The sequence below is a fragment of the Loxodonta africana genome, chromosome 2 (assembly GCF_030014295.1).
Source record: "Loxodonta africana isolate mLoxAfr1 chromosome 2, mLoxAfr1.hap2, whole genome shotgun sequence".
Classification (NCBI taxonomy): Eukaryota; Metazoa; Chordata; class Mammalia; order Proboscidea; family Elephantidae; genus Loxodonta; species Loxodonta africana.
This window is the reverse complement of record NC_087343.1, coordinates 154124492-154149386: the sequence shown is the minus strand read 5'-3', so window position 1 is coordinate 154149386 and position 24895 is coordinate 154124492. Positions and strand designations below refer to the sequence as shown.

General features: G+C 42.0%; 3 protein-coding genes across 3 annotated transcripts; all 3 read right to left on the bottom strand.

Annotated features, from left to right (window-relative positions):
- Positions 1 to 2735: 2735 nt before the first annotated feature.
- Positions 2736 to 9402, bottom strand: PCDHB15 (protocadherin beta 15). The gene has a single exon (XM_010591340.3). It carries the CDS (start codon positions 9373 to 9375, stop codon positions 6748 to 6750), a length of 2628 nt encoding a protein of 875 aa, XP_010589642.2. The 5' UTR covers positions 9376 to 9402; the 3' UTR covers positions 2736 to 6747.
- Positions 9403 to 10706: 1304 nt separating this feature from the next.
- Positions 10707 to 17460, bottom strand: LOC100676669 (protocadherin beta-15-like). Its single transcript, XM_003404810.3, has one exon. The coding sequence runs from the start codon at positions 14484 to 14486 to the stop codon at positions 12102 to 12104; it is 2385 nt and encodes a 794-aa protein (XP_003404858.3). The 5' UTR covers positions 14487 to 17460; the 3' UTR covers positions 10707 to 12101.
- A 73-nt stretch (positions 17461 to 17533) lies between these two features.
- On the bottom strand, positions 17534 to 20773 carry LOC100659775 (protocadherin beta-18-like). Its single transcript, XM_003404562.3, has one exon. It carries the CDS (start codon positions 20592 to 20594, stop codon positions 18204 to 18206), a length of 2391 nt encoding a protein of 796 aa, XP_003404610.1. The 5' UTR covers positions 20595 to 20773; the 3' UTR covers positions 17534 to 18203.
- Between the last annotated feature and the right edge of the window lie 4122 nt (positions 20774 to 24895).

Genomic DNA, 24895 nt, shown 5'->3' with positions numbered 1-24895 from the left:
ATTGATTCCCTTCACCTCAAATTACTGGTGGTGTTGACTCTCAACATATGTATTTATTTGCCTCCCTTTATCCTGGGAGAGGGCATGTATCTCATACACCCATAACATATGAAACAAATGGGAGCAGCAAAATTATTTTTAAAAACCCTCCCACTTCCTGGCCACAAGCTACAACAGATACAAATCTATCCCCAGGATTTTCTAATTTGGGACCAGAAAAAGCATGAATTAGTTTATGATAATAAAACTGAGAAATCTTAGGCTCTTGAAATATAAGAGGAATTTCCCTCATGTGCTCTGTAGTAAAAGAGAATGAAACCAGTCAGAAAAAAAGCAGAGAACAGATATGACAAAGAATCTGGTTTTTCAAGTTCTTGCTTTTTAATTGTTTTTAAGGCCTTACCCTTCAATTAGTGTGAATTTCCAAACATATCTTACATTACATTATGCACCCTGATATCCTTCAATGAATTCTTGAACTAGTTTGAATCAGGTTTCTGTTGGTTGTAACCAAGAGAGTTTAGATTAAAACAGAGGTATTAAGTTTGCAAGAGATCTTTCTGGTTAGTATATTTTCTCTTACCATAAAGTATGAATTTCTAAAAAGCCATGTTTAAAGCAGAATGTAAGAGATATGTGGAAAGGCATATGGTTTTCAGACATGATTCTGAATGCTGAAAGCAGTGGTGACAATACGGGAAAGTGTATTTGGGGACAGGCTAGTTGAGAGAGATGAGGGTCCTTCAAGAAATATGTTCAGGAATATCTTTAATCTTCACTCTTTGGGTCTGCCAAAATCAGGGATGTTTGACTTCTCTGGGATAGGTCAGACTTGTAACAACTGTCAGACAGAAATTCCAGAACAGAAAGAGACAGAAATCTGTCAAAGAGTTTCATATGTCTTTTAGTTTATATCAAATGTAATGCTCAAACAATGTTTGGGTATTCCCATCACTTCTGATCTGGGCATTTCCAATCATTTGAATAGCCCTGATTCAAGACCTGCTCACTCATGTTTGGGAGTATATGATAGAAGGGGGTGTCCCTAGCCTGTGATAAAATCTCTCTAGGAATTTTCAGACTACTAGCCCAGCAAATGGATAGAATGTTCTGATTATTTTTTGTTACCTTTCCCAGCATAAAGGCTGTGGTGTTTTGCCTAGAGTCAATCTCTGTACATCGAGTACTCCAGTTAGACACCCATCCAAGTTAATGTTCCATTAACCATCACCAAGGTAAACTCACATTTTTTTTTGTTTTATTTGGAGAAGACACAGTCTCATCCTAAATAGACTGGGAATATATACATATATGTATATATACATATGAAAAGACATAAATTAGTGTTTACATTCCCTTGGTTTTACAGGAAAGGGATCAGAGAATAGGGGTTAAAACCATTATCTTTATGTCTCTTCTGTGCTCATGTGGAGAAAATACATCATTACAGAATTCCAATACATGATTTATAAAATCTATTAGGAAATTATCCTCAGGATAACTCATAACACCCAGATAGATCCCTGATGGCATGCCAAACTTATAACTATTTTAAGAAAACCTTTCCTCAAAATTCAGCCATCAGCCAAAGTGATATCATTTAATTTACATTAAAATATTAGTATTGGTGAAATTGTCTAGAATTAGTTTCCATATTTATAGTAATAGGACTAGAATAGAGGTACCATGATGGTTTTTCAACGGTAGTTTGGAGGATAGCGAAGAGATGCTGTGGCTTATACTGGTTATACAAAATAATATAGTGAATGGAATTTTCAGGAAACTGTTTTCCCATTTAAATGTTATTGTGGAAAGAATTCAAACTCTCCTCCACTTCCCAATTATTGGAATAAGTTACCTCCAACATGAATGCTGAAATATGACCATAAATACTGATGTACTCCAAACTCCATTTGGGAAGAAAGTAAAGACAAAGAAGGAGATAAAGCAAAAAGGGACAATGGTTTTAACTTAATATCATTAAAGTCAAGTTGGATCTCATAGAAATCTCAAAGGAAAGCAACAAAAAGTCCGGAGGAGAAAAAGGGAGGGGAAATGAATGGCTCTGTTTGGGCTGATGGAAGAGTGTTCTAGAACTCTTCAAAAAACTTCATGCACTGTTCTTAACTTTCATTCACTATCAAGTAATGACTTGTCACCCATGTTCAAGACTGTTCCAGGTGCCATGTGTGATATAAAGGAGAATTCATTTCTGATCCTTCAACCAAATGTATTCTGCCAAAATACGTGGATTGCTGATCTGCTTATGGAGATTTTCGGGATCCATTTTTAGTCAATTTATTTCACTAAGTAGGAGTTTTGACCCTGATACTTCCCACCATGAGAGGGAAACAGGTGTCACGGATTAGTGAATAAACATCTTAGTCATCTTGTCCTTTAACATCACGGATGCATGCTTAAAAGTATATGCCTGGCATTTATCAGCTCACCATCTCTTTCTATTCTATGAAACTCAACTTTTTGGGATGCTCCTAGCCAGGGATATTCCTTTGAAAGCCTAATTATATAAATATGTTTTGTATTAGCCTAATGAGAGATGGTTGAACAAAGATATAAAATCAATTGCAGCATCTCAGAATACTGTCACCTGATAACACCTAAGGGAATGCAAAACTACTTTTCTGTCAAGTATCTCACACATCCTAACTAAACAACCTTGGGACCCAGTCAGACGACTGTATAAGTAAATGTTACTCATGAGGAGGAGTGGTACATCAGTTTGGAATTTATTTGTCGGTTATCAACAGAAAACCCAACTACAGTTGCTTAAACACATAGGGGTTTATTTATACCATGCAACAGAAAGCCCAGGAGAATTGTTTCAGTGGCTCAACAATGTTATCAGAAACTCAGGGGTGTTTCATCTTTATATCTTACCATTCTTAGTGTATAGACCTTTGTCTTATGGTATTCACCTCATGGCTGCAAGTTTGGCTACTTCAATGCCAGGCTTTCACCCCACTAAGCATTCCAGTCAAAAAGGAAGAAAGATGAAAGACCTAAGGAACATGCCCTCTTGGACTAGCCCTTTGAAAATCTTTCCCTAAAGCCCATTTGCCCAATTGCACTTTTAAATAATTGGCAATAACTGAGTCATATGACACACCTAGTTGCAAGAGATAATGAGAATACGAAGAGTTTGACCCAAATAGTTGGAGGAAAGGAAAAACAGGTTTGGAAATGGCTTTTTTTTTTTTCCATAGCCATTTGTATTAGTTTCATATTGCTGCTATAATCCACAGACTTGGTGGCTTAAAACAACACAAGTTTATTATCTTACAGGTCAGAAGTCCAACATGGATCTCAATGGGCTAAAATTAAGGTGTTGGCAGGGCTGCATTTCTTTCTGGAGTTTCTAAGGGAGAATACTTTTTTTTTTTTTTTGCCTTTTCTAGCTTCTAGAAACTGCCCACATTCCCTGGCTTGTAGCCCCTTCAATCTTCAAAGCCAGCAATGGCCAGTTGAGTATTTTTCATATCACATCACTCTGGCACTGACATCTGCCTTCCACTTCCACTTTTAAGGACTGTTGTGATTACATACGTTGGGCCCACCCCATGAGCCCTTTTGGTGACTCAGTAATCTCAGCAGAAGTTCAGATGATTAGCAGTCTCAGTTCCATCTGCAACCTTAATTCCTTTTTGTCACAAAATGTAACATCCACAGGTTCTGGAGATTAGGACATGGACATCTTTGGGGGCCTTTATTTTCTCTACCAGTCAATGCTCTGGCCTCCCAAGGTTCACAACTGTCCTACATGCAATATACATTCATTCCATGCCCAGATCCCCAAAGGTCTCATCCCATTACAGCATCAATTATAAGTCCAAAATATCATTTAAGTCTCACCACCTCAAAAACCCCAAATATCATCATCTAAATCATCTAAATTCAGTATGGATAGGACTGTGGATATGATACATCCTGGGCCAATTCTTTTCCTCTGTGGACCTGTGAAACTAAATAAATTATCTTCTTCCATCATATAATAGTGGGAAAGGCACAGGATAATAGTACAAACATTCCAGTTCAAAAAGGGAGAAAATGGAAACTAAAAACAAGTCACCTGTTTCAAGCAATGTGTAGAAATCCGCCCAGGAAAACTCTATTTGCTTTCAAGACCTGGGAATAATTCCCAGTGGTTTTCAGCTCTGCCTTTTGAGCTTGACACTCCGTCCTATAAATTAGCCTTCCTTTTCATGAGAGATAGGTCTTGAGCAGTTGTGTAGTTTTATTGATGTATTCTTGCCTACAGAATTTGGGATACAACGACCTTCTTTCATTTTGCCCTCTCTCTTTCAGTCCAAGCTGGCATTGTTTCTGGTGATATAACATTCTTAAGAACCTTGTGGGTCCTCTGTGCATGTCAAAGGGATTCACTTCATTAGACAAGAGGCTCCTCCACAATTCCTTCCTGAATAATCCCATCTCTATTCTTGGCTTCTGCTGAGATGGCTAAGTCACATGCCTGATCTCTTCAAAGAGCCTTCTGTATGACTGAGCACTCTTTTGATCCTTTTGAGGTACTAGTAAAAGGTTGTCCAGATACACTCTTTGTTTTGTCTCCAGAATAAGTTTTCTTGACAGTGAATCTTCTCATTTTAGCATCTTTTGCAATCTGAATAGGCTGGAAATTTCCTGAACCATCAAGTCCTAGTTCCTTTTTGCTTACCAGTTCTTCTCTCAATCTATACCATCCCTCTCACATTTTACTATAAGCAGCAAGAAGAAACCAGGCTTCATCTTTAACACTTCGCTTGGAAATCTCCTCGGCTAAATATCCAAGTTCATTGTTTACAATTTCTGCTTTCCCACATAACTGCAGGACACAATTCAGCTAAGTTTTCTGCCACTATATAACGAGTTTCCAATTTCCATGTTTCTCATTTCCTTCTGAGCTCTCACCAAAAACCGTTGCTGTCCAGTCAATTCTGACTCCTAGTGACCCTATAGCACCATAAGGTTTCCAAGGAACAGCTGGTGGATTCGAACTGCTGACCTTTTGGTTAGCAGTCAAGCTCTTAACCACTATGCTACCAAGGCCCCAACAGATAGTGACTTTAATATCCATATGTCTACCAATAGTTGGTTTACATAATTTAGTTATTCTATAAAGGCAATATAGAGTGCTTTTTCTATCATGCTCCTCAAAATTCTTCAAGCCACTGCCCACAGTCTAATTCCAAAGCCATTTCTACATTCTTAGGTATTTGTTACAGTAGCACTCCACTTCCACATGCTAAAATCTGTACCAGTCAGGGTTCAACCAGAGAAACAGAACCAGTAGGAGATGTATGTTATGAGATTTAAAGCTATGAATTAACTTATTTTATTATGGGGGCTGGGTATGTAAGTTCAAAATCTATATGACAGGCCATCAGAAAGAGAAGGCTGGAACTCTTGGGCATGAGCTGATGCTGCTGTCCACAGGCAGAACTTCTTTTTTATCTCAGGGAATCCATGGCTATGCTTCTAAGGCCTTTCCAACTGAATCAAACTCACCCAGATTATCTAGGATATTTTCCCTATTTTAGCTAACCTTTAATTTCATCTGGGCCTTATTTCCTCTTTGCCATAAAGCATAACATATTCACAGGTTCTGAGACCTGTGATTAAGACACGGACAATGTCATCCTACAGTATCCCCAAAGGTGAGAGGCTCCTGGAGATAGAGTAATTCTAGCAACAGAGCTAATTATTTCTCTAAATCATTCAACCCCCTCGACCAACAAATCCTCTAATAAAAAAAATTTTTTTAACTACTATTAATTCTACAATGTGTTTTCTTTGAAATCCTTTATCCACCAGAACAATACCATCATCCAAAGGCAAGTAGATATTGGCATGCCACACCATCAAAAGCTCCTCTAGGCCCAGCATTTGGGGCTCACTCGAGAATTTCCCTGCTATTTTAAGAGACAATTGTGGGCTACATATTACTTGGTCCTAGAGTCGCAGCCCTTAGAGTACATAGAAACACATTAAACATAGTCAGTCTGGGTATCAGTAAATCTGTTCAGGAAATTTATCAGGATCATAATTTAAGAGATAGGGAAGAGATAAGGGAGAGCCTATGTCTTTTCAACAGTGGTTTAGATGAGAAAGAATAGACGATGCAGATACATTTTCAAGAGATATGTATTTTAAAATGAGCAAAAGTCTAATAATTGCAAGTGTGATTTTTAAATCAATAACTTGAAATTATACACATTGCTGCCTTTGGAAAAACAAAAATCCAAACAAAGATACTAGGAGAAATTGGCCATGGATAAATATGTACTGGTTCCACTCCAAGCTGAAAAGGGATTATAGAAATCCTTACCTTTGTCAATAATGAAAACTAAAAAAGCTTTCAACATTTAACAATACACTAGGACAAAAAAGTAATAAATTCTTATTCAATCTCATATAGTGGAAATATGCTTTTAAAATTAGAACTATGCTTACTAGGAGGGGCTAACTATCATGCCGTCCTTCAGGAATGAGTACTAAAAATTTAATTAGCAATATGGACTATGAAATCTCCTGATAAAATTTTTTACTAGTAAAACAATAACCGAAAAAATATATATAGGACAACACAGACAATAAAACCTAGAGCAACATTAATTTTAAAAAAACAGAGAAAATAAAGTAGAACTGAAGATTATTACTGGTCTTAAAAACAAAGGGGCAGGGGGGAGAGACAGTGATGGACACAAAATTAATATACCCAGTGAGGAAGTTTCAGATACCTAAACTATTCCGGAAGTTGGGGTTTCCTTCTGTTTTCCTCTCAGGATCCTGGTCTAGAAGATTGGGGAAGATAGGCTTCAAGAATTTGAACTCATTACTCCCAGAATCTCCCGTCAGACACACCTCGTACTGGTAGCTTTGGGAAAGAGTCCCAGTGCGGCTGACGTCCACCAAGTGGCCGGAAAAGTGGCTCTCAGGCACCAAGCAGCGACCCACCGAGGCGGCCCTGTTCCTCCTGCACAGCCTTATGGCGACGAACAGGAGCACCGAGAACAGGAAGAGCGAGGAGACCGACGCCAATGCAATGACCAAGTAGACGGTGAGCGAGTCGGCTTGGGCTTCATCCAGAGCCACCTCTGGTAGCCGCAGGTAGGGCTGCGAGAACCCATCCACCAGGAGCACGTGCAGCGTGACAGTGGCCGACATTGGCGGCTCGCCATTGTCCTTGACCAGCACGACGAGTCTGTGCTTGGCGGCGTCACGCTCGCTCAGCAGCCTGGCGGTGCGCACCTCGCCATTGTGCGCCCACACGCTGAACAGTCCGGGCTCCGTGGCCTTGAGCAGCTGGTAGGACAGCCAGGCGTTCTGGCCCGAGTCTCTGTCCACCGCCACCACCTTGGTCACCAGGTAGCCCGCCTCAGCCGCCCTAGGCACCAGCTCAGTGCAGGGCGCAGAGCCGTTCTGCAGCGGGTACAGCACGAAGGGCGAGTTGTCGTTATCGTCCACGACCTCCACGCGCACCAGCGCCTCGCTGCTCAGCGCCGGGGAGCCTGCGTCTATCGCGCCCACGCGGAACTCGAAGGCTCGCAGGGCCTCATAATCCAGCGACCTGAGGGCGAAGAGGTGTCCGTTGTCCGCGTTGATGGAGACCAAGGAGGCGAGGGGGAGGTGCGGGTCCTGGGGCGGCAGCAGCGAGTAGGTGACTTGGGAGTTGGAGCCTGAGTCTCTGTCTGTGGCGCTGACGCTGCCCATGTGCAGGGCGGGGCTGTTGTTCTCGCGGATGAACAGGGTGTAGGAGCTTTCAGTGAAAGTTGGAGCGTTGTCATTGACGTCAGAGACCAGCACTGTTATTATGTGCTCGGTTTTCAGCCTGGGGGACCCCAAATCGGTGACGGTGACGGTGATGTTGTACTCGGCTCTGCTTTCCCTGTCCAGTGCCCCTTCCGTTATCAGGGTGTAGAAATTCTCTGCAGATGGCTTCAGAAGAAAGGGGAGATCATCCTGGATGGAACAAATCATCCTTCCATTGTCGCCTGAGTCTCGATCACGAACCCTAAACAGTGCCACTTCTGTCTCAGGGGAATTTTCGGGAATAGGGCTGGTAAGTGAAGAAATAGTTAGTTCTGGGGAGTTATCATTAACATCCACCACCTTAATAAAGACAGAACATTTTCCAGAACGTCCTCCGCCATCAGATGCCTCTATATCCAGCTCATAGGAGGATATTGCCTCAAAATCTAATTTTTTAAGTAGTCGAACTTCTCCTGAAAGATGATTTAGCTCAAAAGTTTTGCTAAGCTCCTGAGAACTATGAAAAAGTGAGTATGATATTTCTCCATTAATTCCGGTGTCTAAATCCTTAGCGCAAACCTTGACAACTAGGGAGCCTACGGGGCTGTCCTCTGGGACCTGCACGTCGTAGTGCTTCTGCGAGAACTCCGGGGCGTTGTCGTTGACGTCCAGGACCACGATGCGGACCTGCGCGGTGCCAGACCTGGGCGGAGAGCCGCCATCCAGAGCTGTGATTATTATTCTAAACTCAGACTGTCCCTCATAATCCAGCTCTTTGTCCAGCACCAGCTCAGGGTATCTTCTGCCATCCCCCCGCTTGAGGGTGGAAACGTGGAAATGAGAGTTGGGACGGATATTGTAGTTTTGGACGTTGTTGTTGCCCACGTCCAAGTCCTGGGCTCTTTTCAGAGGAAACACAGTCCCATTCGGGCTATTCTCTGGGATTTTCAGGGTCATTTCTCTTTCAGGAAACTCAGGAGAATGATCATTTATGTCTCTCACAAGAAGCTCAGCTCGAAATACTTCTAATGGTTTTTTCAGCAACACTTGGAAATGCACTACACAGGGCTCTACGGGGCCACACAGCTCCTCCCGGTCCAACTTCTCATTTAGTAGCAACTCCCCGGTCTGCAGGTCGAGTTGTAAGCGTTGTTGGTTATCCTCAGAGACCACCCGGGCTCCCCGCGCGGCTAGCTCCCCTATTCCCAGCCCGAGGTCCTTAGCCAGGTTGGCTACAAAGGAGCCACTCTCTGTTTCCTCCAGCACTGAATAGCGACGGGGTTCCCAGACTGCCACAGCCACTCCCAGCAGGAGAAAGAGAATCAGGACTTGCCTTTGTTTAGGAAAGCGCTCCCCTCCGGCCTCCATCTTCACTTCCGCAAATGCCTTTGGAGGAACAGGGCCCAGCTCTACCTCCGAGAGGGACCGGGCTGAGACAGTGAGAGATCTGTCAGTTGATAACCTGCCCGGAAGTGTCGGTGAGTAGCGTTCACTTGAGTCTTGCTGGTCCTGAGCTCTGCTTACAGGCTTTTCTCTTTGGCCAGAGATCTGAGGTGGAGTCGGTAGCATTTTTTTTTTTTTTGACGTCTTAGCCTGCAGCGCCACCATGCGTTGTCTTTGTTTTGAAAAGAATTGGTACAATTCTCTATACACGCTAAAAATTACTGGTGTAGTTGTACATATGTATACATGTATACCTGTATATATACGTAACACACATACATATATAGGTTCTGCTATGAAGAGTCTGAAAATTGTTTTGGGGAGTGATGTAATCAGAAAACCATGCAATTATAACGATTCATTCCTTCATGAAAGAAATATTACTGATCTATGTGCCAGGTCCTGAAATACATTAGTAAGTAACCAGAAAATGGTCACCCTGCCTTCTAGAGCCCGTAGTCTGGGTGGGTCCTCTGAGAGTAACTAAGAAGTGAAAAAAAAAGACGTAATAGTGATCAGTCCTTTTATTAAAAATAGTGATAACATGTACCCATGAGATTTCTTAAAATGCTTTCAGCAAAACAGATGAATTTCTTTAGATTCACACGTGTGGCAGTTCCCTCAGCATTCTTATTGAAATTCGAAGCAGCCTATGTGCCAGAATTGTGGTTCCTGTTGGTTGAATTACATCAAGGAAAAGCTACAGGTACATTGCAGGTTATGATACCCTTTCTGTGTAAGGTCAGAGAGCGCTGCTTTTATGGAGCTTTAAACTCCCTAGCATTTATCAGCATCTGACACAGTATGTATGTACATATTTGTTTCTTTTCTGTGTCACTTCTGAGTTTGAGAACTTTATTTTGTTCACTGCAGCATCCCCAACATCTAGAATAATGCCTGACAGGTAATAGAAGTTCAACAAATATTTGTTGAATGGATCAATGAATAAATCACAATTAACTTAAACAGTCTGATATTTGGGGCCTCTCCTTCTACTGTAGAAGCCCCCTCTTTTTCTGGGCTCCTTGTTCATTACATGAGCTGAGTAAACAAGACACCATGTTCCCAAGTAGCTCCTTTCTATGCCTATTGAATGGTAATTTGAAATAACTCAGAATGATCGAAATTTTTTTCATTTAATGGCAAAGCACACTGGTACCCACTAAGCAAAAGAATACAGTATAAAAAGAAAGACTGTAACAAGAAAACTATAAGATCCTACAAACAAGGTGTACATCCCGTTTAGATACACATTTTACATTGTCATTGTTATTTTACACTAGTAATCTTCAAAAGACGGTCGTTCTTACACAGTAGAACTTTCTAAGAATTTTAGTAAACTCTGTTAAAGACTGTACCATTGGAAAGATCCATCAGTTCTTCTCAAAATTATGTATTCTGGGAAAAAAGCTTGTGGTTGTTCTCTAGCAAAAAAGAAAAGAAAAGAAAAACTCAAACCCATTGCCATCCAGTCGATTCTGGCTCATAGCGACACTATTGCACAGAGCAGAACTGCCCTATAGGGTTTCCAGGGAGAGGCTGGTAGATTCGAACTGCCAACCTTTTGGTTAGCAGCCTTAGAACACCAGGCCGTAGAGTGCGATAGATCTTAACCACTGTGTCAACAGGGCTCCTTGTTCTCTACAGGCTACCAATATTCTAGAACTTTTTTTATCCCAAATATTAATTATATCAATATGAAGAGCCATAATAAAAATCTTGAAGTAATAGTAAGGTCTAATTTACTGGTCCATGCGAGAATATCTTGACATGCTTTTGACAACAAGAGAAAAACCCACTTAGTTATCTTAAGCTATATTAGAGGAAAATTAATTAAAACAGCACATTTTAGTTCCTAAAAACTCAGAGAAGAGAGCTAACTTGGGAGGTATTGGAAAATCTACAACAGCAATATCTACAACAAGGTTACTTACTGTCTTGGACTGTCTGCTTCTGTTTAGATCTCTCCTTCATTCTTGTCTCTCAGTGAGTTGGCTTTCTGTGTTTATTTCTATACACTTAGCCAAACATAGTATCACTTTTTGGATAAGTTCCTAATGGAGAGAATATATGCTATCTGGCTTCCAAAGCAATTTTAGAAACAGAGAGAACTGGATCAACCCAGACTGAATGCCTTATCTGATGATCTAAAATCACAGAAGATGAGTCCTATAAAATAGACATGACTGAAAAGTACACCACTACTAAAGAGAGTTAGTTTCCAGAGGAAGAGGGGGTGTGCTAGACAGACACCACAGAAGGGATCAATTATTTAAAAATATTGAAATAATGTAATTATCTGTCAATAATATTTAATATTCATATATATTATATACTGAAGGTTGATATAAAGAGCAGAGAAAGTTTGTAAGTATGGAACTATGGGAGAAATTGTGATCTTTTCATGTAATACAACTGTGCAACAAAACCACACAATTTTTGCAGTAATCTCTTCATTTAAAAATTCAAAAGTCAAGTAAGCACAGTATAGATCAACAGAAGATATTTCTTATATTTGTATCATGCTTGTCTTCTAAGTAACCACAGCCATCAAAAATTTAGAAAAGCTTTCTAAACAACAATCACAGAGAATGGAGTTGAGGTCATCTTCAATTCAGTAGAATTTGAAATTGAAGGGGTCATTAATTGAACAAGTAGTTGTAACTTTTCAATAATGAAGTTGAAGGTTCTATTGACTCCAAAATGGGAATAATAAAAAGATAGTAAAAATGATGATAGTAAATATGATGATATACAGCACTCAAAATTCTTTTTCTAATCTCAATTAGGAAAATGAAGTTACCAAAAACCCCAAGAAAATTTACATAAACCTACAAAGATAATACAGACCCAGCTGATTTAAAATAATGCTCTGAAAAACCAGCGGATTCCTAATTGAATCCAAAACCATTTTCAAAGTTGGAATTTTCCTCTACATCATTCATAGCCCTCTGGAACTTGAACTCGCTTGTCCCAGAGCTTCCTGCCAGGTAGACTTCATACTGGTAGTTTTGGGACAGGGTCCCAGTGCCGCTAACGTCCACCAAATGTCCCGGAAAGTGGCCCTCAGGAACAGAGCAGCGACCCACAGAGGCGGCCCTGTTCTTCCTGCACAGCCTCACCCCGACGAACAGGAGCACTGAGAACAGGAAGAGCGACGAAACAGACGCCAAGGCAATGACCAAGTAGACAGTGAGCGAGTCAGTCTGTGCCTTGTCCGGGGCCATCTCCGGCAGCGACAGGTAGGGCTGCGAGAAGCCATCCACCAGGAGCACGTGCAGCGTGACGGTGGTCGACATTGGCGGCTCGCCATTGTCCTTGACCAGCACGATGAGTCTGTGCTTGGCGGCATCGCGCTCGCTCAGCAGCCTGGCGGTGCGCACCTCGCCATTGTGCGCCCACACGCTGAACAGCCCAGGCTCAGTGGCCTTGAGCAGCTGGTAGGACAGCCAGGCGTTCTGACCTGAGTCGCCGTCCACTGCCACCACCTTGGCCACCAGGTAGCCCGCCTCGGCAGCCCTGGGCACCAGCTCCGTGCAGGGCGCAGAGCTGTTCTGCAGCGGGTAGAGCACGAAGGGCGAGTTGTCGTTGTCGTCCACGACCTCCACACGCACCAGCGCCTCGCTGCTCAGCGCGGGGGAGCCTGCGTCTGTCGCGCCCACGCGGAACTCGAAGGCTCGCAGGGCCTCGTAATCCAGCGGCCTGAGAGCGAAGAGGTGCCCGTTGTCCGCGTTGATGGAGACCAAGGAGGCGAGGGGGAGGTGCGGGTCCTGGGGCGGCAGCAGCGAGTAGGTGACTTGGGAATTGGAGCCTGAGTCTCTGTCTGTGGCGCTGACGCTGCCCATGTGCAGGGCGGGGCTGTTGTTCTCGCGGATGAACAGGGTGTAGGAGCTTTCAGTGAAAGTTGGAGCGTTGTCATTGACATCTGAGACCAGTACAGTTATTGTACGCTCAGTTTTGAGTCTTGGAGACCCCAAATCGGTAACTGTAATGGTAATGTTGTACTCTGATCTACTCTCTCTGTCCAGCGCTCCTTCTGTCACCAGCCTGTAGAAATTTTCAACGGTAGGTTTCAGTGTGAAGGGAACATCTTCTTGGATGGAACAAACCATTCTTCCGTTTTCCCCAGAGTCTCGATCTTGAATACTGAAAAGAGCTACTGTGGTCTCAGGGGAATTTTCCCGGATGGGGCTCATAAGTGAAGCCACAGTAAGTTCTGGGATGTTGTCGTTTATATCCACCACCTGTATGATGACAGTGCACTTTCCAGAAAGACCTGCCCCGTCAGAGGCCTTAATATCCACTTCATATGACACAATTTTTTCAAAATCTAGTGTCTGGATTATTTTAATTTCTCCAGTGAGTTCATTAAGTGCAAATGTCTTGGTAATTTCTTCATCACCATAAAAAAATGAGTACAATATTTCACCATTTATTCCTGTGTCTAAATCTCTAGCAGAAACAGTGACAATAAGGGATCTGAGGGGGCTGTTTTCGGGTACCTGAACATGGTAAAGCGGCTGCTCAAACTCAGGGGCATTGTCATTGACATCTAAGACATCAATGAGGACCAGGGCAGTCCCCGTCTTGGGAGGAGCCCCGCCATCTACTGCCATGAGAGTTAACCTGAGCTCAGGCTGCTCCTCACGATCCAGGGCTTTGTCCAGCACCAGCTCTGGGTATTTTCTGCCCTCGCCGCCATTGCGGGTGAGAATGTGGAAATGGGAATTTGGGTAGATGGTGTAGTTTTGAATGTTATTGATGCCTACGTCTAAATCTTGTGCATTCTGCAGGGGAAACACAGACCCTGGAAGACTATTTTCCAAGATTTTCAAAATCATTTCTGCTTCTGGGAACACAGGGGAATTGTCATTTATGTCGCTGACCAAAAGTTTAAACCTATGTACCTCCAAAGGTTCTTCCAGTAACATTTGGAACTGCAGCACACAAGGATCAATGGGACCACACAGTTCTTCCCGATCCAGTTTCTCATTTACTTGCAAATCTCCAGTCTGAATGTTCAGCTGAAAGTGTTTTCTGTTATCCTTAGAAATGACCCGAGCCCTCCGCGAGGCCAACTCTCCAACCCTTAGCTCTAGGTCCTTTGCTAGATTGGCCACAAAAGAACCGCTCTCTCTTTCTTCTGCCACAACATAGCCTCCCTGCTCGGCGCGAGTCTGAGCCAGCAAAACAAAGAGAAGCAGAACTTGCCTTAGTCTAGGAAAGCGATCCTCTTCAGCCTCCATTTCTCCAACACCAAAAGCCGTTTGTGACATAAGGTCTCAGACAGTGTTGCCTGTGTTGGGTCTGTCCACCGGCAATCTGCTGTGGGTTGTAGATGGGTCCGGGAATGAATCTTTGCCACAATGCAGTTAAGAAAGACTCTCCTCTTCGACAGTAACCATCTGCAGGTCTGTTTTTCACAGCCTTAGCTTACAGCGCCACCATGTGTTGTACTTAAATCAAGCTTGCTAAAAATGCTCCAAAAAGTGTTTCATTTACTGAGATTTGCACAAAAAAACCCCACTGATTATATATAGGGGGTGATTTACAAATAAAAGCGGTAATTTCTATTCTCCCGTGGGATTATGAATGTGGAATTAGTGCAGACACTTTGGGAAATGATGCAAGCACAGAGTTAACTATATTTTAAATTTGTTTATTCGACAAACACTGATTTCATACTATGTGTCAGGCATTGTGCTAAGTTCTGGGAATACAAACCCTGCCTCTGTCCTCACGAAGCTTCCAATATAGTGTCTACTTCAGTGTGTACTGAGTGCTGTGAGGGAAACTGAGCAGACAAAGATGTGTAGCTATCAGTCTATTCCTAAAGAAAGAATGTACATCATTAAACTCAACACACTGCTACGACCGTAGATGAAGAGATGCAAACACATGTTTCAGGGGTATAAACTTAAGTGATAGATCAGCTAGAACTAGTTTACTATGCAAATGCCGTAGACAGTTTTAGGAGTTGTGGAGAGTTTATTTGTAAATATCGTCTAAGGACAATGTCTGCGTACTTCTGTAAGCATATTATCTTGACTTGTTACATTATCTAAAACAATTTGTAAAGAATATCTGCATTCATTACTACAACTAAGATGCATACGCATTGAAGCTGAGATTCGCTGAGATCTTGAAAAGGGGAGAAAACAAGATCGAAAAGATACAGGGTGAAATTAAAATGAAAAAATAAAGTACAGAAAAAAGTAAGTAAGGTTAATCTGGAACAACAGGTTAAACTTATTTTCAACCAGGAGATATCTCAACTCCTTCTCAGGAAGCAACTCATAGATCCCTAGTGGATAGACCGGGGATCCTGGCACCTTAGCATGGGAGTAAGGTTCACTTATCCCTAGGGAGGGGAAAGCACCTTTTGGGGTGGGGGAGTGGGGTTGGGTACCTGAGAGTCTCTCCAGTTGAACCAACCTTTAGCCAAGGTTTTAATCAACAATACACACTATCATGTATTCTGGCACTCCAAGTAGCTGGCTAACTGGAAAAATTTAGCATGGGCCAAGTTTATGATTGGTTTAATACTAATAAGGTACCCATAATGTTGCTGTCCAGTCCATATCAACTCATAACGATCCTATAAGACAGAGCAGAGCTGCCCCATAGGGTTTCCAAAGCTGTGAATCTTTACTAAAGCAGACTGTCACATCTTTCTCCTGTGGAGTGGCTGGTGGGTTCAAATCGCCAGCCTTTTAGTTAGCAGCTGAGCACTTAACCACTGTGCCACCAAGGAAAATTAACAACTTACTTTAGAATATTTTCCTCCACATGGTGAAACAAATTTGATTAAATAAACTTTCAAAATACGAGAACATGCTGGTCACATTTAAAATCTGATGGACAATTTTTCTTATGGAAAGATCTTGGTAATAGATCCAAACTCTTTACATGGACTTTAAATACCCAAGAAAATGTGCCCTTAATGTCCATGTTTTTTTAATATTAGTGGAATAGAAGTTGGTACCTAAGCTAATGGATCAAAGATTTTTTTTCACTCCCATTTTTATCACTCAGATAAAATCCTCCTTTATAAAATCACATTTTAAACCTCTAGCCTTGTCAGGCAGTTTGAAAAAAAAATACTTAAGGCTTTCTAGTAACAGAATATGTGTTCATTGAACAGTACTCACCATTACTGAAATCATGACTCAATCCATATGATCTATAAATTAGAATTATTTATAAAGTTGAAAGATTTTAATTAAATGATAAAATATTTCTGTTCACACTGAAAGCAGCAAATAGTTTTAAAAAGAGTCTTCTAAAAAAGAATATAATAATCCTGAAAAAATGTACAGATACTCAAATAGTAACAATTTCAATGTTATTTTTAAATGTTTCTGGGCCACATAAAATAATGGATGGAAACCCAAATTAACAAGACTTTCCATAAATCTTTTTGCAGCATTTATCTTTTAAAAGATCTCACAAATTATTTACAAAATTAAATTTCATAATAAAAGCCTCTACTATAGATTAGTTATCTCTAATATTGTACATTTTTATTCCATTCATTAAATTAATATTAGAAGCATGCAATAAAATACCTAAGCTTAATGGTGTAATCTAATTGAGTACTCAAGACTTTATGTATCTGTCAAGTCTCTTGGTTGCAAGAACCACCCCCCAAATAGGTTAAATAAATGAGTCTTATTATTAGAATACTTGTGTCTTACTATAGAATCCAAGGGCAATAATACATTAGGGACTTGGGAGGGACTAGAACTGGGAATGGACAGGTCTAGAACAAAGTAGCTTAGTCTCTACTGTATTCTAGGCTTCTGTCTCCACTCCCTATTTCTTTCTCACTTCTACTCTTTACTCTTTATTTCCTTTCTTTCCTCTCTTCCTCTTTAAATGCCATTTTTGCTTTCAATCTACACAGGTATAAACATGGCCACTTCACTCAGGTTTAACATTTATTTCCTAGTTATAAGCAATTAAGAGGAAAAAATGGATGAACTATATTTTAATTGCAAGTTCAGGAGCTGGGATTGTGATTATTCCAACTTTCATCAGGAGTCTATCACTGGACCAATAAAAAATGGCCAGAGAGGCAAAAAAAAAAAAAAAGTAGATTGCCTCTCTGGAGTACTACAAGAAAGTTCTCAGACAAGGAAGGAGTGTAGGCTGGATATATAACCTTAGAATCCAAAAAAGAATTTGCATTTATATTAAAAGAACATTTACCAGGAATATATATAGTTCACAAAATATTTATGAAGGAAAACATCTAAGTGCAGAAATATTCCTTGCAATATTTGGCAAAAAAAAAAAAAAAAAAGAATGGGTTGATTATACCTAAAAACAAAACAAAAAAACCCTAAATTAGATAATATCTTAAAAACCAGCCTAACCAGAAAACCAAAAACCCACTGCTGACTCAGTGACCCTATAAGACAGAACAGAACTGTCCCATAGGGTTTTCAAGGCCAGACATTTTTATGGAAACATACTGTCACATCTTTCACCAACTATCACATCTTTGCTGACCTTTCAATTAGCAGCCAAGCACTTTAACCACTGTGCCACCAGGGCCCCTAGCTTAGCCAGATAGCAAAGCAATTCTATTATTCACAGCAAGCATTTTCTCTGTAATAATATCAAGTATGCATTTTCTCAATAATAATAATAATAGAAAACATATAAAAACTTTTGTCAGAAGGATCCAGGACCAGAACATCCAGAGAATATGACTGGATCTACCGTGCAATTAAGCTTGAAGGGAAAAATGCTATATATTTGAATAAACTATTGGAGGTTGAATTTGGGAACAAATACTGCACAAATCCCAGCTCCTTTAACTTTTCACAGTTAATATGAAGAGCAGAAAAGAAAGGCTTAAATCAAAGAAATTTCTGAAAACTCATATGTAAGATGAAGTTCCCCAAAACAAAGTACTTTACATTACAATGAATAAAGTTTCAAAAGAATAACACTCTTTCTAAAAGTTTTGCATCATAATCAGATTCCTAATTGAACCCAAAGCCATTGAGAAAGGTGGAGCTTTCCTCCATTTCCCTTTCAGCGCCCTGGGGAGCTAGGTTGGGGATAACTGGCTTCAGGAACTTGAACTCATTTGTCCCAGAACCTCCTGTCAGACACACCTCGTACTGGTAGCTCTGGGTCAGGGTCCCCGTGCCGCTGACGTCCAAGTGGCCCGGAAAGTGGCCCTCAGACACCGAGCAGCCACCCATTGAGGCAGCCCTGTTCCTCCTGCACAATCGTACCATGGCGAACAGGAGCACCGAGAACAGGAAGAGCGAGGAGACCGACGCCAACGCAATGACCAAGTAGACCGTGAGCGAGTCGGCCTGGACCTCGTCGGCGGCCACCTCCAGGAGTGGCAGGTAGGGCTGCGAGAAGCCATCTACCAGGAGCACGTGCAGAGTGACGCTGGTCGACCTTGGTGGCTCGCCATTGTCCTTGACCACCACGACGAGTCTGTGCTTGGCGGCGTCGCGCTCGCTCAGCGGCCTGGTAGTGCGCACCTCTCCATTGTGCGCCCACACGCTGAACAGCCCGGGCTCGGTGGCCTTGAGCAGCTGGTAGGACAGCCAGGCGTTCTGGCCCGAGTCGCCGTCCACCGCCACCACCTTGGTCACCAGGTAGCCCGCCTCGGCAGCCCTGGGCACCAGCTCGGTGCAGGGCGTAGAGCCGTTCTGCAGCGGATACAACACGAAGGGCGAGTTGTCGTTGTCGTCCACGACCACCACGCGCACCAGCGCCTCGCTGCTCAGCGCGGGGGAGCCTGCGTCTGTCGCGCCCACGCGGAACTCGAAGGCTCGCAGGGCCTCGTAATCCAGCGACCTGAGAGCGAAGAGGTGTCCGTTGTCTGCATTGATGGAGACCAAGGAGGCGAGGGGGAGGTGTGGGTCCTGGGGCCGCAGCAGGGAATAGGAGACCTGGGAATTGGTGCCAAAATCTCTATCTAAGGCGCTCACGCTGCCAATTTGCAAGGCCGGGCTATCGTTCTCTCGGACAAACAGGGTGTATGAATTTTGGGTGAATGTGGGTGTATTATCATTGACGTCGGAGATCAAGACGGTTATATTGTGCTCGGTTTTCAGTCTGGGGGTACCCAAGTCAGTGACGGTGATGCTGATGTTATATTCCGTGCTGGTCTCTCTGTCCAGTGGGCGCTCTGTTACTAGGGTGTAGAAATTCTTGAAGGTAGGCTTCAGGAGAAACGGGAGATTGTCCTGAATTGAGCAAACGGTCCTCCCATTGTCCCCAGTGTCTTTATCTCGTACTCTGAAAACTGCGACCACAAACTCCGGTGCGGAGTTTTCTGGTATGGGGCTGGTAAGAGATGTCATGGTTATTTCTGGTGGGTTGTCATTCACATCTACAACCCGAACTAGAATGGCTGATTTTCCAGAGAGGCTCCCACCGTCAATAGCCTGAATATTTATTGTATACGACTGTATTAACTCGAAATCCAAAAGTGCTTTTAAATGGACTTCACCAGAAATTGGATGAATTTCAAATGTTTTCCGTATATCTCTCGAGGCGTGGGAAAATGAATAAGATAGTTCTCCATTTATTCCTGCATCTAAATCTGTAGCAGTTACTGTGATGACCAAGGAGTCCAGAGGGCTGTCCTCTGGTACCTGAACCTCATAGACTGGCCTCTCAAACTGGGGAGCGTTGTCATTGACATCCAGGACAACAACGCGAATCAGCGCAGTCCCGGACCTGGGTGGGGACCCGCCATCGAAGGCTGTTAGAGTCAAACTAAGCTCAGGCTCCTTTTCTCTATCCAGAGGGTGGTCCAGCACCAGCTCTGGGTATTTCCTGCCCTCATCACTGCCTTGTAATTTAAGGTGGAAATGGGGGTTGGGGCTGATTGTGTAGTTTTGGACACCATTCTTTCCTACATCCAAGTCCTGAGCACTCTCCATTGGAAAGAAGGTTCCTGGTGCAGTATTTTCTGGGATTTTCAGAACTATATGCCTGTCTAGAAACGTAGGAGTGTAGTCATTTATGTCTTCAACCCAAAGCTCTGCCCGAAAAAATTGCAAAGGATTTTCAAATAACACTTGGAAATGCAATATACATGGCTCAGTGAGAGGGCAAAGTGCCTCCCGGTCCAGCTGCTCATTTATGAGCAAGTCGCCAGTCTGCGGATCCAACCGCAAATGTGGTGTATAGTCGTCAAAGATGACTCTGGCCTCCCGCGCAGCCAGGTCTTTCACATTGGAACCCATGTCTTTCACTACGTTGGCTATGAAGGAGCCGATCTCCGTTTCCTCTGCCACGGAATAGCGTCGGGTCTCAGAACTCACTAGAGACCCTCCCAGGAAAACAAAGAAAAGCAGCACTTGCCTTGTCTGCTGAGCGCTCCCCTCTCCCAGCTCCATGGCTCCTTTGCCAAACGTCTTTCAATTCTATTTCAGATGGCTCTGGATGTCGCTCCTCTCATCTATCAGCCTGGGTCCTTAAGGGTCTATAGACTCGTAATCCTGCCAAGGGGAGCTGTTATTGGCTCCCTGCCTTTCTCTTGAAAGCTTCTTTTTTTCTGCTTCTCTGGTGCTCTCAGTTCCACCGGGTAATGGAAACCGGAGTATCCGGTGTGTTGCAAAAATTTCACCATCTTATCCTGCAGCGCCACCACCTGACTCTTAGGTTGTTTAGTTTTAGACAAGTCAAATGAGGATGAAATAAAATATTTATCTTGTTTGTTGATGAATTTAAATTCTGTTTCTCCTACATTTCTGTTTTTTCCTGGGTTGCATTCCTTCTGGTATGTGACACTGTTATCCTTCAGCTATTAACACCATCAGCCACAATCTGCTAGGGCTGTGGCGAATATGAAAAGTGTATCTAAAATATAGTCTCTTCTGAGGAATATCAGGCCAACAGCAGTAGACGGAGACAAGAACTTCCCCCAGCCCCCAGAGTCAACAGAGAAGGAAAGCCTTCTCCCAGAGTCAAAGCCCTGATTTTGGACATCTGGGCTCCTAAACTGCGTGAAAATAAATTTCTCTTCTTTACAGCAAAAAAAAAAAAAAAAAAAGTATCTGCATCAAATAGGTTATTATCTCACTGTGAAGACAATTTATGAAACTACTGAAAATAGCTCAGAGCAGTCTTGCAAATAATCGACAGTAAGTAAGAGGTTCTCAGGAAAATTGAGAACGGGAACCTGAGGTCTTAGTCTTCTCTAGATATCCTCTTAGAAGAGACTGAATGAAATGGGGCCATGCACTTGAAACTGAATGTGGTATTTGTAGATAGCTGTTTGGGGGAGGCTGGACATTTCAGGATAGGTAAAAGCTATCATTTGTTTAGGGTTACCCTATAGGAGACCTCCTCAGCTTGAGTAGAAAGTAAATGATAACAGTAGTGAATAAAGATGGATATGCCCAGTTTCTGACAACATAAAAAAATTGAAAAAATCAGATCCAAGTTTAGTTGTGGAACTGAATTTTATTATTTTGCTGACTCAGGCTTTTCAGATCAATATTTTCATTCATCCATTCATTAATTTGTTCCGCAAATATTTATTGAGCATGGACTTTGTACTAGGCATAGTAATAAGTGTTAGTGATAGAGTGCTAACAAGGCACACAAAGCTCCTGCCCTGAATAAGGGAGGCAGAAAATTGGTCACACATTTAAAATAGAGCCACGATAGGAGAAGTTCATGTTGCCACAAGAGCGCAGATGAGGATCATTAACTAGAATTCGGAAGTACAGGAAAGACTTTGCTGGAGAAAGTATATTCTAAATCGGTACATGAAAAATCAGTAGGAGCATTCCAAACAAAAATTAGATGTGGGGTGAAAATTTCCAGGCAGACTAAAAACATGATTGTGGAAATGCAAGATGAGAGAGGTGATTTGGAGGAAATGAAAGATCAATATGACTGAACCACAGAGTAGGAGGAGAGAAATCATGAGACTTGAAGATTGGAAACATAAGTAAATATTTTGTAAACCATGTCAAGGCATTTGGCCTTTACACCAGTGAAAATGTAAGACTAATAAAGGATTTTAAACAAAAAAGTGATAGAATCAGTTTTCACTTCAAAAGATCCTCCAATTTCAGGATGGAGAATTAGAGAGGAACAGGCCTAAAGGCAGAAGACTGATTAGAAGTGGTTCTATTAATATAGGTAAAGGGTGCTATTGGCCAGAACTAGAAATGCAGTAGTGGGGTTGTATGCGAAAGATAAAGGTAAAATATACAGGATGTGATGATAGACATAGGGGTGAGTGTGGTAGAGGGGAATGAAAGTCAATACACTTTTTTCTTTCAGGCCTAGGGAACTGAGTGGATGTTGGTGCTGTTAACTGATGGAGTAAACACAGGAAAAATAAAAGGGAGAGAAACAGGTAGGGAGCTGTAGAAAATATGTTTAGTTGAGAGGAAGGGGAGTTTTTTAATTTAAAGTATGCTGAATTTGAGGTGTCCATAGAGCATCCATATAGTTATATAAATTATCTTCAATTATATAAGTGAAGTTGAGTAAAGAGGTTTGTGAAACAGAAACATATTTCAGATTTATTGGCATAAACCTTGATTGAAGCCCTTCTAGGAAGATGGTAAATAGAAAGTAAGCACGTTTGCATTAGTCTCCAGAGAGCAGCCAGCATCATAGGTGACTGGACTAGAGTAAAAGTGAAAGTCACTTGAAGAAAGCTAGAAACAATTCTGGCAAGAGATGGGAAAAAAGAAAAACTGTAAGAGATAAAATGCCTCTGTGCCCCTTCTCACCCATAAAAAAAAAAATTCAAACTCAACATATTCAGTTATTTGATTCTCTCATTTTATAACTTTTATATTCAATGACGGTTTAGACAGGGATGTTTGTTTATTTTTTTCAGCACATTCAAGACATTACCCCACTTTCTTTTAGTTTCCATGACTACTGTTCCATTGTCACTACTAACCAGGTGTCAGTCTAATCATCATGCTTTTGAGGGTTAAATGTCTTTTTCTTATGGCCATTTATTTTTATGTTTCTGGTTTTCTGAAATTACACTATGATGTTTCTAGGCATTTTGTTGTTGTTAGGTAGGTGCCTTTGAGTCGTTTTCGACTCGTAGCGACCCTATGCACAACAGAACGAAACACTGCCTGGTCCTGCGCCATCCTTACAATCGTTGTTATGCTTGAGCTCATTGTTGCAGCCACTGTGTCAATACACCTCCTTGAGGGTCTTCCTCTTTTCTGCTGACCCTGTACTCTGCCAAGCATGATGTCCTTCTCCAGGGACTGATCCCTCCTGACAACATGTCCGAAGTATGTAAGATGCAGTCTTGCCATTCTTGCCTCTAAGGAGCATTCTGGCCGCACTTCTTCCAACACAGATTTGTTCGTTCTTTTGGCAGTCCGTGGTATATTCAATATTCTTCACCAACACCACAATTCAAAGGCATCAACTCTTCTTTGATCTTCCTTATTCATTGTCTAGCTTTCACATGCATATGATATGATTGAAAATACCATGGCCTGGGTCAGGCGCACCTTAGTCTTCAGGGTGACATCTTTGCTCTTCAACACTTTGAAGAGGTCCTCTGCAGCAGATTTGCCCAATGCAATGCGTCTTTTGATTTCTCGACTGCTGCTTCCGTGGCTGTTGATTGTGGATCCAAGTAAAATGAAATCCTTGACAACTTCAATCTTTTCTTCGTTTATCATGATGTTCCTCATTGGTCCAGTTGTGAGGATTCTTGTTTTCTTTATGTTGAGGTGTAATCCATACTGAAGGCTGTGGTCTTTGATCTTCATTAGTAAGTGCTTCAAGTCCTCTTCACTTTCAGCAAGCAAGGTTGTGTCATCTGCATAACGCAGGTTGTTAATGAGTCTTCCTCCAATCCTGATGCCCCGTTCTTCTTCATATAGTCCAGCTTCTCATATTATTTGTTCAGCATACAGATTAAATAGGTATGGTGAAAGGACACAACCCTGACACACACCTTTCCTGACTTTAAACCAATCAGTATCCCCTTGTTCTGTCCGAACAACTGCCTCTTGATCTATGTAAAGGTTCCTCATGAGCACAATTAAGTGTTCTGGAATTCCCATTCTTCGCAGCGTTATCCATAGTTATGATCCACACAGTCGAATGCCTTTGCATAGTCAATAAAACACAGGTAAACATCCTTCTGGTATTCTCTGCTTTCAGCCAGGATCCATCTGACATCAGCAATGATATCCCTGGTTCCACGTCCTCTTCTGAAACTTGCCTGAATTTCTGGTAGTTCCCTGTCGATACACTGCTGTAGCCATTTTTGAATGATCTTCAGTAAAATTTTGCTTGCATGTGATATTAATGATATTGTCCTATAATTTCCACATTCGGTTGGATCACGTTTCTTGGGAATAGGCATAAATATGGATCTCTTCCAGTCAGTTGGCCAGGAAGCTGTCTTCCATATTTCTTGGCATAGATGAGTGAGCACCTCCAGTGCTGCATCTGTTTGTTGAAACATCTCAATTGATAGTCCATCAATTCCTGGAGCCTTGTTTTTCGCCAATGCCTCCAGAGCAGCTTGGACTTCTTCCTTCAGTACCATCGGTTCCTGATCATTGCTATGTCTTGAAATGGTTGAATATCGACTAATTCTTTTTGGTATAATGACTCTGTGTATTCCTTCCATCTTCTTTTGATGCTTCCTGCATCGTTTAATATTTTCCCCGTGGAATCCTTTACT

Bases quoted from the DNA above. Each gene is read 5' to 3' on its own strand.
- PCDHB15 (XM_010591340.3), bottom strand. From the start codon at position 9,375: ATGGTGGCGCTGCAGGCTAAGACGTCAAAAAAAAAAAAAATGCTACCG.
- LOC100676669 (XM_003404810.3), bottom strand. From the start codon at position 14,486: ATGTCACAAACGGCTTTTGGTGTTGGAGAAATGGAGGCTGAAGAGGAT.
- LOC100659775 (XM_003404562.3), bottom strand. From the start codon at position 20,594: ATGGAGCTGGGAGAGGGGAGCGCTCAGCAGACAAGGCAAGTGCTGCTT.